The following is a 19,113-nucleotide window of genomic DNA, read 5'->3' as shown; positions in this document are numbered from 1 at the left end:
CGAACTTAATACTAAAAACATTATCTCCCTATGTACTATTTTTACTTGAAAATACACTAAATAATAGTTATTTGTTTAATTTTTACTACATACTAACATTTTAAAAATTACCAAAAATATTTCAGTTTACGAACACGATTTTACACAAAGCCAAATACATTATCCGCCCAAAATGAAAATATAGAACTACAAAATTTACATTTTGTAGTTTGTAATTTAATATTGGAAGGATAACGTGTTTCCAAAGTGTGTTTTAACTTTAGCCATCGTTTAGCAGTGGCTACGCCATTTTTTAAATAATATTCGATGATAACTCAATTCCTATAGACTTTTAACATAAAATGTACCAAACAAAAGCAATATCCTAAAACAGTATGGACATAATTTCCAAGATTGCGAGGCAAAAACAACGAAATCACCATTCGCAGCGCGTTATCGATAAAACAGTCGTGAGTTACTATTACGGCGCTTGTAAAGTAACATTCAACACCGAATATTCTTATTTATACGTCGGTCGTTCCCCCAGTGGAGTACTATCGACTCGCTTGAACGTCGCAGAAACGTCGACAGTCGATATTGAGATCTATCGGCGTTGGCGCATCCCTATAGTGGCTAAAAGCTTACGCGACTTCTATTATTTTTGTGGTGGGCTTTACGCGGGTGCGGATAAAAAGTGTGTTGTTTACCTAGGACGTTAGGTGTTATTCTTCGTCAAACTATGCAGATTCGGTTTTATTACGTCAGCCTGTTTTGAGAGCTATAGGGACCTTGTTTTTGATTTTTTACTGAAAAATAGGATTAAATTTTTCAGCATGACATGACAGTTAAATCTTTATATGCATTCGGAATGTAAGCAATTTTTCTTTGACGTTAACTTTAACCGATGCAAACCGGTTGACCGGTGCAACCGATACTTATGTGTTTATTTTATCTTTCCGATTCACATTTTTGATTTTAATGAACTTATTAGAAAAATAATTCTTTCAAAATTAAATCTTTTCTAGGAAATACCCAATTTTTGTAGAAAATTCTATCAATCAATTTTCTTTTTTCTTACGCTTGTCTAAACAGATGGCAGAGCACTCAAAGAATGAATCATCGTATGTATTTATACATAGAAACAGTAATAGTTTCTGATTGGAAACGATCGCGGGTATACCAACTACTTTTCTTCCGATTTCCGAACGAAACGAGAACATCCGATATCAATTTACTTATCATGAATATTGACGTTCGGAAATTGAACTGTAGTTATCTTTTCTTACGAAGATATGTTTGTTATTGAATGAGTTGCCGCTTTCGTCTGGCCCTGGACTAGTCAGCACAATTCGTGGTAAACCAAAAAAGTTCGGACTTGATGTCGTCAATGAAGACATGTGTGCCAATGGCCTGACAATTGAAGATGCCGAAGTGAAGTAGAAAGTTTATTCCTTCTGACGCTAGTCAGCCTATACCTGAGGAAGAAATCGAGAAATCGCGCAAGAGCAACACTAGGTTCAAATAAATACAATAACTTATAGAATATATACATTTAAAGACGTCGGCCTAATAGCTGAAAAGCATAAGGCAAACAATGGGGAATGGAGGTTCGTCCATGTGTGTAGCCTAATTAACGGCTGCGGTAGCAACCGCAAAAACACTCAGATGAGAGACATTTATATGCATGAAAAGAGTAAAACAATAATGAAGACGCGACTCCATTACAGCAAAAGAAATAGATGTTCCGAGAGGAGCGCAAACAAAATTTACATTTCATCAAAAAGGGGACAATACGGAACATAAATTGTACCCACCGCCTGAATACCTGAGCCGCTGATTTAGATTTAATGGGGGACGATCTTTTGTGCCGGGAGTACCCCCCGCCCTACAACCTGCCCGCGCAACTGCCTTAGCTAGGGTTGCTACTGTGAGAGTTCTTCTTCGAACTTGGAAAGAAATACTTGTCAAGACCATGGTTGTGATCGTTGGTGTCTCTGACTCAAATACGCTATTTCGTGCATAAGAAGGAGCTTTGTTTCTCTTTCAAACAATAACTTCTAAGTATGTGCTTTAGCAGTACTTTAGTAAAGCAAAATATGTAATAATACTTGGTATTTATTTTGAAACACATGGATACCTAGGAGTCAAGTTATGTGTACAGAAAACTAGTTAGGCGTAGATGGTCGGTTGAGATCAAGGCATTCAACAAGACCTGAATGAAAAGGACCAGGTAAGAAATCGTGGAAAGTGGGGTGGCTTTTTTCGAGCAGTCGAACATGCTATAATAATTTAAAAACAAACATGTATAGGTAGAACAGCGTAGCGCTGCTCTCGCGTTTCTAAAACACAGACATTATTTATCTGAAGCACGCGAGGAACAAGTTTGTTTTACGCAGCCCTATTCGAAGACTTATTGTGTACACGCGCAAGGAAAGTTTCTAGAACGTGTGGTCAGCACAAGGGTGCCTCTACAGTACAGGTCACTCCTGAGTGGTGTCTCTGAAACTTTATATTTACTTGGGCCAACTAGATCGTCTTCTCTAATTAGTGTCTTATTCTTGTATGAAGTTTGACACTTCAAAATGACTGTTTAAGTATATAGGTAACTAGCGGCCCGTCCCTGCTTCGCTCAGGTAAAACCTTAATCAATTATACATCTAAACCTTTCTCAGGAATCAAACTATATATAAATAAAACCTGCAAAATCCGTTGCGTAGTTTTAAAGATTTAAGCATACATAGGGATATAGGGACAGAGAAAGCGACTTTGTTTTATACTAATGAAATGTTAATGTTTGTTTTATATTAATGAAACTACGTTTGAGATAAATAAAACAACAAACTGTTGTTATTTGTATACAAACTATCCAATATAATTTTTTGCGATGACCGACTGGTCATAGCAAAAAATTAAATTGGATAGGATATAATTGGATATATTTTTTTTCCGATAACCAAGTAGTCATCGCAAAAAATTATATTGGATAGTTTCATTAGAAAGGTAGATTTAAATTGTCACCCTTTCGGACAATAATGTTATATTATTGATTATATTATTCATAATTCTTAAATAAGGCATTGTCCAGATTGGCTTGATGTCGTCAAGTATGATATGCGTGCCAATGGTCTGACAGCAACGGACGCCGGCGACCGCGCGAAGTTTAAGATAAAAAAGTAAGGAAATGAACCCTGGCCTCAGACACTCTTGAACTGTAGAAAGAAATGGGTAATGGCTCAGATGAGACAGTTTCGACGCTTACACCGCCACCGTATGGCATAATAGAAGTAAGTTAAAGGTATTCAAACAATGCTTGTAAATATTTCCATAAGAAATTTAGACATAACACGTGGTTGTAGCGACGTCCGGCCTCTCGCGAGAGCCGGTCTCACAAGTTTCGAAGCCGGGATCCTCCACTTCGGCTTGCTATCATATAAACTAGTTGGTTTATTTATGTACCTAGTTAGGTATGACAATGGAATAGTGATGTGCCGTTCCAAAATTCCGAATCTTTGTCCTTAAAAACGTATTTTCCGGAAATTTACTTTCAATCTTGGGTATAAATCTTGTTTAAAATTAATAGAGCTGCATGTGCAGTCAACGGCACATATCAACCTACCCTAATTCATTGCAAACTCGCCACTATTATCGCGCCATATAGGTTCATGCAGGATAACTTGATGTGCTGTTGACTATACAATGGTGGACCAATCCTATGTAGGGATCTCTTACAATAATTTACATATTCTTTTCTCAGCGCTAAAAGCGTGCTAGTGGTTAGTACGTACAGTCAGCGGTACATAAACACACTCACAAGTCCAAGTCGCCACTATCACCGCAGCAAAAAGGCTGTGGGCTACTTAACATGCGGTTGTCGTGCTAGTAACCGCGCGAAGCGGTCACCACACCCATATGCATTTACTTTACTTGCATTATGTAAGTGCACTCTAGTTTTGACGCATCGAATTCTATTATGCACCAGACCGTTATGGGGATAAATGAAAATTCAACAGATTTAAAAAGGATTTTTAATAAATGGTTACATTTAAATAAATCCTTTTCAAATCCGCGTAAAAGTTCAACAAAAAAACGTTTTGGAAATGCTAGTGTTTATTGTTTCATGTTAAGCAAAAAGTAAAAATTGACAGCTAGATTATCAAATTATCAACACAGCGCCAGCATAAAAGCTGTACCTTTGACCATTAGCATATAATTTAAAATTTTAAGTGTGAAGGTTTAGCTTCTGGAGAAAATAGTTTGTACCACTACTCGACTTTACATTCACGTTGAACATAATCACAAATGCCTCATTTTTATAGCCTGTATTATGTGTCCTAATGCTGGGCAAAGGCCTCCCCTTTTGTCTTCCAAAGGTTTCGTTTATGTCGAGCCGTTTATTATCAATCACACTGAAACTTGTCTAGATCGTCCCGCCATTTTGTTCGTGGTCTACATCGAAGCCTGCGCCTTTCGGGAACCCAAGTGGTGATCTCTGGGGCGACATTCGGCAGACATGGCCCGCCAATTTCCACTTGAGTCTTGGTGCCCAATTAATGTTTCATATGATAATAATATTTATGAAACCAAAACTAATATGATAATTAATATATAGTTTTATTTTAGCATTTTAAAGACCATTCCTGAGAAAATACACGGAAACAACGTTAGTTCAGATCGGCAGCCTAAGCACAATTATTAGGAAAGTGGGAAATTCTTCTATTTCTAATTCTTCCTTGTCAGTCTAGAACTCCAGGGATGGGATATCTTTGGAAAAGGCAGGAACTTGGTGTCAGGGGTCATCTGGAAAGGACAAAAGAATAAAGAAAAGAATACAGTAGACTTCCAGCAATCTTATAAGACTTACATTTTGTCATTTGACGTCTTTGAGGAAAAGTCTGCGGTGAAGTTTGTTGCGCCGATTCTTCACCTGCGCTTTGGACGTCCGCGGTAGACATAGTTTCAAGTACATTTTTGACGTCGATAAGAAGATGAATAAAATTTGAATTTAAATAGCGATTTGTTGGATGCTAATCCCACGGGAAGCCATCTTTATATTGTTTAGAGTTTTATTAGAACTTAAGGAATTACTTGATTGTTCTCGCTATATATAAATCGAAAAAAAAATTACACGCAGATTACGAGTCATCTTCTTCTTCTTCGTGTAAAGGTGTCATTTGTGGTGTTATTTGGTATTGTCTAGATCATTTTGTGCCAGAACTTTGCGACTTTTAAAGAATACGAATTAAATATAAAACTGCATGACACCGCGACGTAAATGGCGATCCAAGGGCGGTCAGTTACTTTGCGTAGAGGATAGCCGTAACGGTGCAGATAGGTAATTCGACATTTTGGAGTATCTTTTTATATTTATAATGATAAATTAAAGTTTTTAAGAAAAAAGCTGGACTAAATAAATTTAATTTAATATACGAAAAAATACTTTAATGTAAAATTTAGCATTTAGTGTCAAACTCAATCATAAAACAGCTGCTACCGTTTGACATCACTTCATTTTTATTCAAAATACACGAGCGTTTTCATAAAAAGATATAGAAATAAATAACATAGACTACACATAACCATATTTCGTCAGAATCACGCCATACGACCTAATACCAAGATTATCCGAAGAGATTTGATATGTCCTACTTACATCAACATTACTTTGACGTGACGCCTCATACGAATATGGTGTTAGTGGTTGTAAAAAAGGGTCTAAATGAGATGAGGTTAAGAGGATTGTATAGTTACGTTTTGTAGGTATTTTATGACAGAGCGCACCTTGTAAAACTGTTTTATTTCGACGAAGTTTTTAGAGACCGGTAGACCGGCCTGAATAGTAAGTGAAACATTCTTCGTCTAACTTAAGAACAAGGTTCTAGTCAGTGCAGCGCTTTCCATCGTTTTGGTCCCCATTTACGATACCCCTCCCTTGGCTTTTCCCTAATTTGGTCTAGCCTTACTTGTGTATTCTCTTCCTCTTTTCCCTTCAATTAGAGTTATAATTTGGACTGTTTTGTAAAGACCACCGAAATTAGACCATTCGGTAATTAGAACAATTGAAAAATTAGACCCTATCGGGAAAGTGGACCATTTGGACAAGTGGACCAGATTTGGACCAGTGGCAAGCAATGAGACAAGTGGTCTGATGGCTCATCTGCTCGTTTGTTATGAGCGCCCAAACATCTTTACCCAGACTGAATAGATAGCAACTTCTGATGAAGTCATTGAAGAGGCTCAGTTCAGGCAAGAAGGATTAAGAAACCAGTGGTGTAGCGTTTTCGGTTTTGCCTAAGAAAAAGAAGTAAACAGAAGTAGACGGACTGATAAAAAATACACAGTTTGAGAAAATAGCATAAATTTTAAAAATGGACAGCTCGTTCCGGTTCCGGATTCAGGATGATCGTGTCGGACAAGATGGCGAAACATGTTGGTGAAACAAAGTAAAACTTTCGATTACTTGTAGTATTTAGCTTAATTAACTTTAGTATTTCTGCTATTCGTTCAAACCAGCCGCACATTAATTAGCCAACTTTCTCGCCAGGACTACATAGTGTTCATAGATACCGGTTAGAAACCGGTAATTGCCGGCAATCGGGACTTTGCAAGTCGTTCGTAGTTTCGGAGCCATTACAAGTTTACTAACAATGCCGATACGATGCAATGCAAGCCATAAATGCACATTGTGATTTATCTATAGAAGATACGGTATTTTTTTAATCATTGCACAAATGTTCACATAATGCTCAGTAAGAATAGAACAAAATTGTTGTGTTCTATGTACGGAGCATATTGTGAAAATAAATATACAGTGAAACAAAAACGAAAAATTTCGCCCGATTAGCGGATCTGCCAATTTGTATGGGAAACACAAAAAAAAATGACCTTGATTTCTTTGGATACAGGCTCAGTTTCATCATCATCATCATCATCATAAGATAAAATATCCTGTAATTGATTTCATTCGGTTATTTTTATTATCTAATATGTCCTTCCCTTACATGCTAATGACATAGATAGCCAACTGTTTTTAATATATTTCAATTCGAATTCCCATATCGAATTATTTTATTTAATACCACTTAAATCTTAGTTATTTTTAATGGACGATAATGAACAAGTGATTATAATAAATGGCTGTAATTACACAGTAACTCAAAATGGCTATATTAAAAAACGTCGTTAAAATTATTATTTTTTCAACGCAAGTGTCATTTAATACTGTGTAATTAAAATCATATTACTTACATGATTACTATCACATAAAAAATTCATGCTGCAGCATGTATGTTGAATATTAATTGGATTCTTACCTGGAACAAATAAAAAACGTACATTTATTATTTACGTACTTCCATTAAACAAGCCATAACGGTGATATGATGACTAAAATCAGGAAGGAACCAAAGAATATTTGAAAATAGTTATGTGATTCATCTCAAAATATAAAAAAATAAACACACCCAAAGGAAAAGTTCTACACTTTTCCTGAAACCACCAATCACAGTGTGGCATGTGATCACCGCTAACTGCTCCGCTATGTGATTGGTTGACTGCGTCCGTTTTGTAAAAGTAAACGGAATCGTGTTCGAATGAAGGCTCGCAAACCCGCACACTAGCGCCACCATCACATTTCATAGATTTATTTTATTTAATGGCGAAAAATAGAACAGTAATATATCCAAATTTTGCTATGCTAGATGACATTTACAGTTAGGTAGACAGAGCGTGTTAAAGGAAAATATCAAACAATAACTGTAATACTGGTACGGTACCGAACGATATACCGGTACTGAACAGCATCGAACGGCAAGCCAATAACAGTAACACAGTTTAATCCCATCACGGGGTGGGGAAATTTAATTTTTAACCCTGCAGGGTTAATGAAAAACACGGCCGGTCGGGGGTCTATTCATAATAGGTGGTGAATTATGGTCGTGAGTGTATTAGTGGAGATGAAAGTATGCTAATCGAAAAACTAAAAAAACACGATGCGAAATTTGTGAGAGTGGTTTGGACTCGGGAATTTGAGACACATCACATTCATTTATTTCATAAAACCTGGCTTGTTTCATAAAAATTGTGGTTTTTAAGTGAGTAACATTTTTGTAAAATACATTTAAATAGAAACCTAAATTAATACTACAATTCAAAATAAATAATGACATGAAAAGAATCAGGAATCGATCGCGATTACTCGGTTAATACGGTCTTGATCTACATAACAGGATATGTATATCATTTTCAACGTATATGTGAGATACTTTCATTTCACCCCGGTTTTTTCGCGCATTCCTGATTCACGGTTTGAGTATTGTTTTGGTATTACGTTTGTTACGTTAAAGGCTCCAGACGTTTTTACGGAAGATACAAACACAAAAACATGTTACTGTCTGTGTTTGAGAATGCCCCATCTCGGACAGCATTAACCTATTGTATTATTCAGAGATGGCATAAAATCTATACTGATTTATGCTACAATGGCCTTTGGAAGCTTAAAAGGGGATAAATGGAGGGAAAGGGCCGGCAATTGGATTTAATAGGCTGGAGACAACAGAAAATGGCAATGCCAGTGGCAGTAATAAACCTATCAATATCTAAAATACCGTTAAGATTTTTCTATATATATATATTATTTTTTTTTATTTATTCAGAAATTAGGCCTTCACAGGCACTTTTTCACGTCATATTCTAAATGAAATGATATTTACCAAAGCTACAAACTACTAGTATTAAGGAACTACGACTACACGTAGCTTGGACAAGAGCGTGGTTGGTCGAAGTGATGTCACTATAAAATTCATTCCCAATATACTTTATTCAAGATTTAAAAAATAGGTCAATGAAAGTGACATTACAATAGTCTGTGAACTTGGAATAATTTCAACATCAAACATAAATGTTTTGTTAAAATATTCCCCCGACAATATTCACCGTCTGCTGAATGCAAACAAACTTAGTGCTCCAACATAAACATCTTAGTTCAAAGTTACAAAAATCTGGGGCGAGGAGCGTAAATTCAAAGATCCCCAAACTGACTTAAAACTAAAGACGGAGCGCTTAATATCGCGTCTCAACACGGCTTTTATACAGATATATAAACATATATATAAACCATTGATTGAAATATGACGACATGATAAGGTTGTGATGACGACATTGATCGATCAAGAACATTACAGTAACTGATTAATATAGCGTTAATATATATCTGCAACTATATCATGACATGATGTAACGCGTTTAACTAATTACTTACAGAATGTCATGTTAGAAAGAGAAAACCCATTAAAACCTTAATAATCTGTTTTGTGCGTATGGGAACTAAAATTAATTGGGAATTGTCTAGTTGTGCCTATGGGAATGATTTGGAAGAAATATTCCTAATGACACAACCAGTTGGTTGCGTTGATGGATCCAAGAAAACGTAACGGTACCTAAGTACTACACTCACTTGGGGTTTTGCAGTTTTCTTGTGTATCACTTTGCGCTTAGCCATCACTTATCCAATGAATACCTTTAAAAAGCATTCAAATCATCACAAAGTTTATTTATCTACCAGCTAACTGCAAATGAAAAACATTCGGTTAGTTGTATGGCGTCTTAATTTTTGCCGGGTTCGTTTTGTACCAACGAGCAGGGTTTTACGAGAGTGGTTTACGACCACGAGTGGTGCTGTTCTGGCGGGCTGTATTGTTTACTATCTCTGGATATATGTCTGTTCGTTTGTCTGTCATTTCGTGAATCTTCATTAGCATTATTAAAATTATCTGCATTATCGCAAATGGAAAATATTGGTTCAAACAAAGCGTTGAACGAACATTCATGTATTTCATAAAATACAAATGGACGAGTTTGATGCACCCTTAGGCAGTTTATTCACGTATGTTTCGCGATCAGAATGAAAATTAGTTAATTCAAACAAAATTTCAATTAAACCATAATAAACCTTATTTTTTTGAACGTATATAATGCGTGTTTAGATGATCATATTATGAATATATTTCTTAACCGCCATCTAGTGGCAGGTAGTCGCATAAACCGTGCAAGAAGCAAGTGATGGTCTATGGAATGGTATACAAATTCATATGGCACGAGTAGGAAACGAATCTGAGACCTTTCGATCCACAGACGGGCGTTTCGGCGGGCACAGATTAGAGATTAGTAGCCATTTTCGCACACCTTTCAGCTCCTTCGAGACACCTTTCCTCCGATACCAACGAAACAACTTTCAAACTAAATTACGTAAAACCATTACATACACACATATGCTTCAGGTCTTCGTAAAACTCGATTTTACGTGTGGGGTTCACGTTTACGAGCGGGCAAGTTTCAAACTCGTGTTTGCGAAGGCAAATATGCGCCAGGACGAAATGTTATTTTGGGTTCGCTCTGTTTGTGTTACGTATCTGTCTATAAAAATATATCTACTTTTACAAAATATATCTGCGTACGTATCCGCTGTTTGACTTGCGATATTGAAGTTTGCGTTTCTATTAGCTTTACCTTATATTTTGTAATTTCTAAGTTACGTCAGTTTTGGGTATCGATTTCACTAACATTAAGTATGTAACAATACTATTGAGACACAGATTTCACACATAAGAATAGAACGATAAAATTATTACATTTAATGAACAAGTTTATATGTCAGACGAATTAAAAAAAACCCGACTTTCAATATTCATTTCGCTACAACTTTTGAACGACTGAACCGATTTTCATGACACATGACTAAGAACACTCGAGATTAAATTATCTATGACACAAAAAAAAAATAAACGAAAATCGGTTCATCCGGTTGTGAGCTACGATGGCACAGACAGACACGTAAAATTTATAACACCCCTCTTTTTGCGTCGGGGATTAAAAATAGAGTGCTGATTTCGGAAAGTTGAATTTTTCACCACGAGTCATTGTTATGCTTTGTATGAGACATTGACGACCTCGGTGGCGCAGTGGTAAAGTGCTTGCCTCTGAATCGAGAGGTCCCGGGTTAGATCCCCGGTCGATATATGTATTTGATATAAAATATAGTATCGTTGAGTTAGTATTCCATAACACAAGTCTCGAACTTACTTTGCGGCTATCTCAATTTGTGTGATTTGTCCGTATATATTTATTGTGATGCTTTGTATGAGAGCTGTTGGGATTTAAATATTACAGAGAGTTGCATCCACTACGTCCACCCATTTCTTAATGGGCCAGTCGAGTGCCACTTAATTTTGCATCCAAGTTGCGGAAGACGGTGGGTGCATACGACAAACACGCAAGTGGACACAAATGGTCGGAGACAGACAGATGTCATACATCAAATCATATATTGCGTCTCATATTTTACATGCATGCTGTCTATGAATAGTTGCGTCTCCTTGGCTGGTAAACAAGTTTATCAAACGTTCTATTTGGTATTGCAATGACAAAAAAATAGTTTGCTGAAAAACTAAATAACACATAGAAGACAACATATATTTTTCTACGATAAAATATAGAGAAGTGCCGTTTATTTGACATACGAGTGGCTTGACATACGGGTGGCTTAGCGTACATGCATATTAGTCTATGCTACAGCCCAAAAACCACTAAAAAGCAAACAGATTAAAAATTCTATGAATGATGGTGTTGCTTACAGCCATCGACTGCAAACTGCAATATATCAACCGAATGCAAAGTTCTCAATTGTAACGATAAATTGGCTCGACGATTCTACGCAAACAGTCGCAGCGAATTAGTAATCGATATGGGGGTTATTTACTCGATTCGATGAGGCATGCAGTCCCATCTCGCGGCACAAATAACTGTCTATTCGTGTAGTACACTCGAAACGGCTACTGATTTCGAATTGAATTAGTAATTGGAAACGAAGAGTTTTATCTGTTTATTTACTTTTTACTAAGACTGTAGGTAGACGACTATTTTATTATTATATAAGAATAGCATAGATTGAAAATAATATTGAATTGGTACTAGCTATTTCCCACTGCCCTATGAAATTGGGTGGGAACAGAAGTAAAGGACCGAAGCCAGAGGTTTTCGGTTTTTCCACCTATTACCTGTTAAATGCCCTTAAGAGTGTACCGAGCGCATACTAGCGCCACCATCCTGTTTTTAACAATTTCTTTTAAATAGAAGCAACTTTTAAATATCTGGCTCGGATTAATTATGCTTCCCTAGATAAAGGACTGAATTAAAAAGTATTGCGTTTATATTGGAAACAGTTACCACAATCTACTTAACGTAAAACGGTGGCCACTAAAGTCAGTTCAGTAAATTGTGACTACATATTGTACAATAGAAAACTATATTACTTTTTAATTAAGTCCTTCATACAGCATAGCATAATTTGTCCAAGATAGAGTACCTAAACAAAATATATCGATGACGATAATCGAATGATAACAATCGATTGACGCATCCCTTGCAAGCTAATCGCAGCTGACACGATGCACTGCGGCACTAAAACACTGCATTACTGCCGATACCGCGCCAATATTTTGCTAAGGGTCAACCATGACGACCTCTTTAGCCGGACATCATGCCGGACTGGAGGTCCCGGGTTCAAATCCCGAAGATGAAAAATGTGGCTGGTTTAACCAGATGTTTGCAACATACACATCGCAACAGTATCTGGACAGCCTCATGGGAGGAGACGACCCTAACAGAAAGTGGACGTTTAATTCATAATCGAGTTACGGTCAACCGATACACGGGATTATCTAATTTTGGTGACAGTGTGTGTTCCACCAAAACTCGATTTCATATCGGTTCCAGTTTAAATAGATTCGATTAGTTGTCTGTAATTAGTAGTTTAGTGGTCGCCTCGAGGTCAAATTTCGATTAATTTGTTTGTGTGTTTCGAAAGAGATATGTTCTCTGCGATAATTCTGCAGTCTTGTCTAAATGTTTTCCAGTAGTTTGTGTAGATATTTGACAAATAACATTTATGTGAAATTTTGACGTGAAAAATGCGAAAGTCTAATTTATGAATAGGTATATGTTTTGACCTTGTTTTTAAATATCATATTAAATTATACTGGCATTATATTGTGGCGTGTGGTTCCGCCCTAGAATAGGACCACTCCATATCCTCCCGTGGATATCGTACGAGGCGACTAAGGTAAGAACAACCTAGGCTGTTGATAGGTAACAATGGCATTCCCAAGGAGTGTTGACATCAGACGGCCGGTTGTAAAATCACAGCCGAATCTTCAAAATTTAAAGGATTTTTTGCGCCATCCACACAGACTTGAGATGATCATATTAAATTATACTATATAATAAACCCTAAAAATCTCAAAATAATCCATATATTTTATGTCCATAAATGGATTTTCACACCAATTAATAGTAAGGCACATTGGTATATGTATTTTGCGCGATTAATCGATTTTGCAATCAAATTTGAAATTAAATTTTCTCATACATTCCGTCGCTTGCCAAGTTATCCTGTCTGCGGTGATAGTGGAGAATTTGCAATGAATTTGAGTAGGCTGATGTGTGGCCGTCTGTACATATACAATAAAGATGTTTGATAAACTGGTATACTGTGCTCACGCTTGTCTGATTGCGTGCTCTACATTTGTCATTTCTAAAATCCTATTATACCGATTTCTGTGTACTGTACGTTTTTAAAATAACTTTTAACGATACAGTTTGAGAGCCCCGAGTGTTGCGCAAGAGCCCTCACTGCTCTTAAAATGTGAACTCGCCAACTTATGTGAGATTCTCAACTTATTTTTGTACGACCGTAGTGTTACTAAGTTTGCGCTAACGCTTTCGTAGAAACGAAACTGCTTTTTATGTAGATAATTATTTAATTTAAATTTATGTTTTTGAATATTGTTTGAGAATGTTCTCTTCTCGGAATGTTCAATAAAATTCCACTATTACGACCTTACGATGTGCGACATCCACGGGGGATTAAACAGTAGTCCACTAGGGCGGGAACACGGCTAATTTACCAGACAAATAAGTTTAAATTCAATAATCACTACATAGTATAAAACAAAGTTCCTTCTCGCTGTCTGTCCCTATGTATGATTAGATCTTTAAAACTACGCAACGGATTTTATTGCGGGCTTTTTTAATACATACTGATTTCTGAGAATATATGTATATAACAAGCATAATATTGCACCCGTGAGAAGCCGGAACCGGTCACTAGTTATTAACAAAATAACTAAGTACATATTAATATTTACCGTGTGTCCTGCCAGCCTTATTCGGGGCATATTCTCAGACATTTGAATTCATATAGATGACGTTACGGGCCCATAGCAACTTCGGGACCCGGTCGAGTATTCCACACGGCCGCCCGTCCTAGGTGCGCTACGAAACGCTGTACGACGCGTTGCAACGGTACGCATTTATGAGTGATTGCGGGGATAACGTAAGTGACATGGAATTTACATAGGATATTGTCACATTACATAATTTACGTCACACTCCTTGTGGTTCTTGCCCATGAATAGGATTAAGGGATTTTTATCCCTTATTCTTGATAGCTGATACACATCAACAGCATTACCAAAGAGGGTTGACATCAGGCCGGCACTCAATTTGTTTTTCGTAGCTATAGCTAAAAATACAATAAGGAACACTCCATGAAAGAGGGATTGTCACATCGCGCTGCGTCGCACCTTCTTTTTAAGTTTGACCGCTAAGTGTGTCTGTCTGTGTACGTGGCACCGTAGCTCGACAACGGGTCAACTGATTTGCGTTTTTTTTAATTTGATAGCAAATTTATGCGGTGGTTCTTAGATATGTTTGATCAAAATGGGCTCAGCCGTTCAAAAGTTGTTGTCGGGGGATTTTTAATTTGTCTAACAGATAAACTTGTTGCGTTTGTCGCTCACCCGGGACGCCGGTTGAGACCCGGTCGAAGTTTACATGTGAAGGCCATTACCGGGTAATGTAGTGCTATCGAACACGCCACATACTCGGATTAGATTATGAGGATCACTTTTATTTATGACCATAACCACGCCCCGACCTCGCCCGCTTCGCTGTGGCTAGGTCTGGAGTAATCAAGTTCAAATGATGATAAGTTATTCCATAGGCAGTGCGTCTGTTCAATTATATTTTCAAACTTCTTACAAGTAAAATGTAAAACGTATTTAAAAACTAAATAACTACACAAGGTTACTGGTATCTAACGCATAAACTTCCAAAGGCGCATAAGGTACATAGAGACTGGGACATCTTTTCTTCTACGACGTTTTAATGTTAGAATGTTAACTCTATATGTTTGATTCCGCTACATAACGCTACTGTACTGTCGAGACACTAAGCAACACGAGTGTTGCTTGGCTATCATATAAGAGTTAAGATGTGTAGAATCGCAAAATAGATTGTATTTTTGAAAATAATAATAAGATGAATGTTCTGGAATCGAGCGGGAATGGAACCCGCGCCCCTGTCTATTCGGGACAGTGCTCTTGACCACTGAGCTATCAAGACCATGGCAGATCGGCTGAATAATTCATCTCTTTCATCTTACGCTGACGTATTTTTACAGATTGTATTTTTTTATATGAAAAAAAAAACTACAAATCACGAAAAGTCGTAGAATAAAAGTTGCTTATTTTGATGCACCCAAGTAGTCTTTAGGAAGCATAGGCGGAGGTCTGCGTTTGATACCAGTAACCCTGTATATAATAACAGTGTCATCACAGATTGGTGGAAACTGGAGCCTGTAGCCTGGGCTTGTGTTACAGAACTCTAGTGCTCTCTCTTCTAGAAGCCAATGCGATATGTATTTAAAACTAGTTGTTCGCCATGAACTTACGACCTCGCGAACACGATAAATTTTGATGAGTTTTTACAAAATTGTGAATATATCAAAAACGACAACCAATTTTGATCACCTTTTAAATTTAATCAAAATCAGAGCAACGGTTCGAAAGTTATCGCGTTACATAGACCTCGCTCGCTTCGCTCAATTCAATTCAAATCGTTTATTGCCAATCAAGTGTACATCAGTTCGCTCGGTCAAATATAAACAGTTAATATAAACGATTCTATTCAGTACAATCACCGCATCTGCGTTGACAAGTGGAGTACAATAAATTGATAACCGTTCAGGGACTTACATTGATAATTAATTGTGGAGTAATTTTGCGAGTGATGTACCTAGGCTAATATAACCATAACCGTCATGAAGCCTAATAACATAAATCCATTTTTTGAGCAGTAAAATATTTAGCCGTGAACTCATAAAACTTTTATTATAGACTAGAGATCCGTCCCGACTTCGCTCGGGTACAACCATAAAAAAGTAAGTAAGCCTATGTCACTCCTGAACGTTTCATCTATATCTGTGTCAAATTTCATCAAAATCGGTACAGTAGTTTTTGAGTTCAATCATTACAAACAAAAAAACTAAAATACAAATATTTTCTCTATAATATTAGTATGGAATTGTTTAATTAAGCGGATGATGTAACACAACGGAACACTAACTAATATTCAGTTGTGTCTTAGTTTATCGTTTGAGCCCGTAGTTACCGAGATTTGACCCACATAGTTGGCATGACGTATGTGCCGGATAGCTGTAATCCGGTCGGGTATCCAGCTAAATCCCTAATGATCCGGCCCGATGGATGACAATAAAGACGCGATTGTGGCCAGATAATTATACGGATTAATCACTAAAATGATATTGTACTGGACATATATCTATAGTTACCTGTACAACAGATTAGGAACCTATTTCAGGAAATATTTTTCGAAAATTAGTGAACTGATATATAAAATATATTAGGGCAAATCACACAGATTGAGATAGCCCCAAAGTAAGTTCGAGATTTGCGTTATGGGATACTAACTCAACGGTACTATATTTTATAAGAAATACATATATAGATAAACATCCAAAATCCGGGCCAATCAGAAAAAGATCATTTTCCATCATGACCCGACCGGGGTTCGAACCAGGACCTTTCACTGCGCCACCGTGGTCGTCGATGACAAAAATAAAAGTTTTTATTGTTATTATTCATATTGCAATGACTCGATCTGTCTAACTATAGCAATGGTGGGTTTATGCCAGGGCAAAAAGTTTTTGGCCCGTAGTATACATACATACATTTCGATATTAAGACTCGGCGAACACCCGCATACTAACGCCACAATCACTTTTTTATAAATACATTTGAGTTAATAATGAAAACTAAAAAAAAACATAGGAGTTTATGCTACGGGTAATCGATTTTATTGTAGTGGCTTTTTGATTCCAATAAATAACAAAACAAATGAAAAGAGTTTATCGGAGTACTTAAATTACTTTAGTCACTAATAACTAAATTGGATCATACATAAATAATGAATCTGTTCGAAAACAATATTCTTTTTTTTTTGGCGTGCCGGTAAAGCCGGGCAAAAACTACATACATGTTTATTAACAATTTATTGTGATTCACATCGATATATGTATATTTAATCAACACTCGGATCACAATCATAACCTGTTATGATATACGTTTTGACTATGTACATTATGTATTTTTATATATTATTAGAAAAAAAATAATTAAGAAACAATAATGATAAGCCCTTCTGGCATGATAGGGACCAACACTGTTCAAACGAGTTTTTTTCGGCATTTCTTCCCAGCAGTGGTCGTTCCGAAATGCCAGTAGTTTGTAGCTTGTGAGAAATAACTATTTGATATAAAAATTGACGTGAAAAAGTGCCTGTGAAGGTCTAATTTCTGAATAAATTACTGATTTGAACAAGCGAAAATTTTCCTGTTTTATCATTGTTTTTATAGATAAACTATAGGCTTTGATCTATCGACATAATGCGTGTACGTACCAAGGCCAGCCGAGGCGGTCCGCCTTTTCGCTGTCATCCGTCGGGGACCAGCAAAAACCACCGATGAAAGCCCGCCTAGCTTTTTACGCACCATTTTCAACCGGATTAATGTGGTATCCGTCAACACGGCCCGGATAATGCCAGTTAATTGTAGGCGATAGTGGGATATTTATTTAGTTATTTTAACATCTTTGCATGTTCCTGATTTCGTCCGGGGTTGTGTCGCTTTGAAGCCCGGGCTTCAAAGCCACTCAGTCAAAATCTTAAAATTTTGAGGATTCGGCTGTGTCCCTCCTTGAGAATGCCATTGTTGTCTATCAGCCTACGCTATGACTCCCTCAGTCGCCTCGTACGACAACCACGGGAGGATATGGAGTGACCTTATTTTACGCGCTAAAAGCTATTTATTTTGCATATGACAAAAATCCGCAGAATAAAAAATGGTCACTTGAAGACATAATCATGCATTACTACATCAAAATTTACGTTTCGATGGTAAAAATATATTGACATAAGACAACCACAAGGATGATTAGCAAAGTTATCCCACGTAGAACGTATTTTTCAAAATGAAACAATTTATATTCTTAAAGTTCAAACAACCGATACCGAGAAGCACGGAACAATCACCAGCCACTAAGCCCATTTCAAAAGTGGAAGTCGGCGAAAACAAAACGCGTCCCAATAACGTCGCGACCGGGAGTGGAAACCAAACGTCGACAGATGCCATGTTAGCAACGCTTGCAAATCCTCGATCGATCATCGCTGCTGTGATGCGAGTTCGCACTGCGTTTTGTTCTGGAAATGTTTTCCGATCGGGCTTCATATTCTATTCTATCATCAAAAGCAATATGAAGCAAGTATATGCTGTCGCTGATTTAAAATTTGTATTTGGACTGCACAAATTGCTGGCGGCTAAAAAATACTACCGGCGGCGGTTCCTGCTCCTAAAACGTTAATAGCATATATGGCTGTGAGTCAGTCAAAATGTCGCAATAATGTAAAATAATTTTTGTTGGAAAATATGACGGTACACAGTCAGAGACTGCATTAACGTAAAATACTCCTAACACGATCATAATAAGAAGAAGTTCCATTAAATAGCACACACATATTTGTGGCTAAATATATAAACAGGAAAATATTTACCTATAATCATGGCAATAAAACCGATTCATAAACTAAAATATCAATACACAACAAACGAATTCCGTAAACGTATTCATTTCACCGTGATCCACCTCGATTTATAGCGTAACAACTAAAATTATCATACAAATCGCTGCCACCAATCTGTTAACCAGATGCCGCTGCCACCAATAT

The 19,113-nt window shown here is 36.9% G+C and overlaps 2 protein-coding genes across 2 annotated transcripts in view; both read right to left on the bottom strand.

Moving 5' to 3' along the window:
• LOC128675107 (atypical protein kinase C) overlaps positions 1-19,113 on the bottom strand; it is a 182,766-nt gene that overhangs the window by 50,915 nt on the left and 112,738 nt on the right. The gene's annotated exons all lie outside the window — the stretch shown is intronic.
• LOC135309842 (atypical protein kinase C-like) overlaps positions 4,574-19,113 on the bottom strand; it is a 137,437-nt gene continuing 122,897 nt past the window's right edge. Inside the window, exon 4 of the mRNA XM_064436351.1 lies at positions 4,574-4,776. Within this exon, the coding sequence (XP_064292421.1) occupies positions 4,766-4,776 (11 nt within the window). The 3' untranslated portion in view covers positions 4,574-4,765. The remainder of the gene's footprint in view (positions 4,777-19,113) is intronic.

Source organism: Plodia interpunctella, chromosome 14 (assembly GCF_027563975.2).
Source record: "Plodia interpunctella isolate USDA-ARS_2022_Savannah chromosome 14, ilPloInte3.2, whole genome shotgun sequence".
Taxonomy (NCBI): Eukaryota; Metazoa; Arthropoda; class Insecta; order Lepidoptera; family Pyralidae; genus Plodia; species Plodia interpunctella.
The sequence above is the reverse complement of the archived record's forward strand: the minus strand, read 5'-3'. Positions and strand labels throughout refer to the sequence as shown.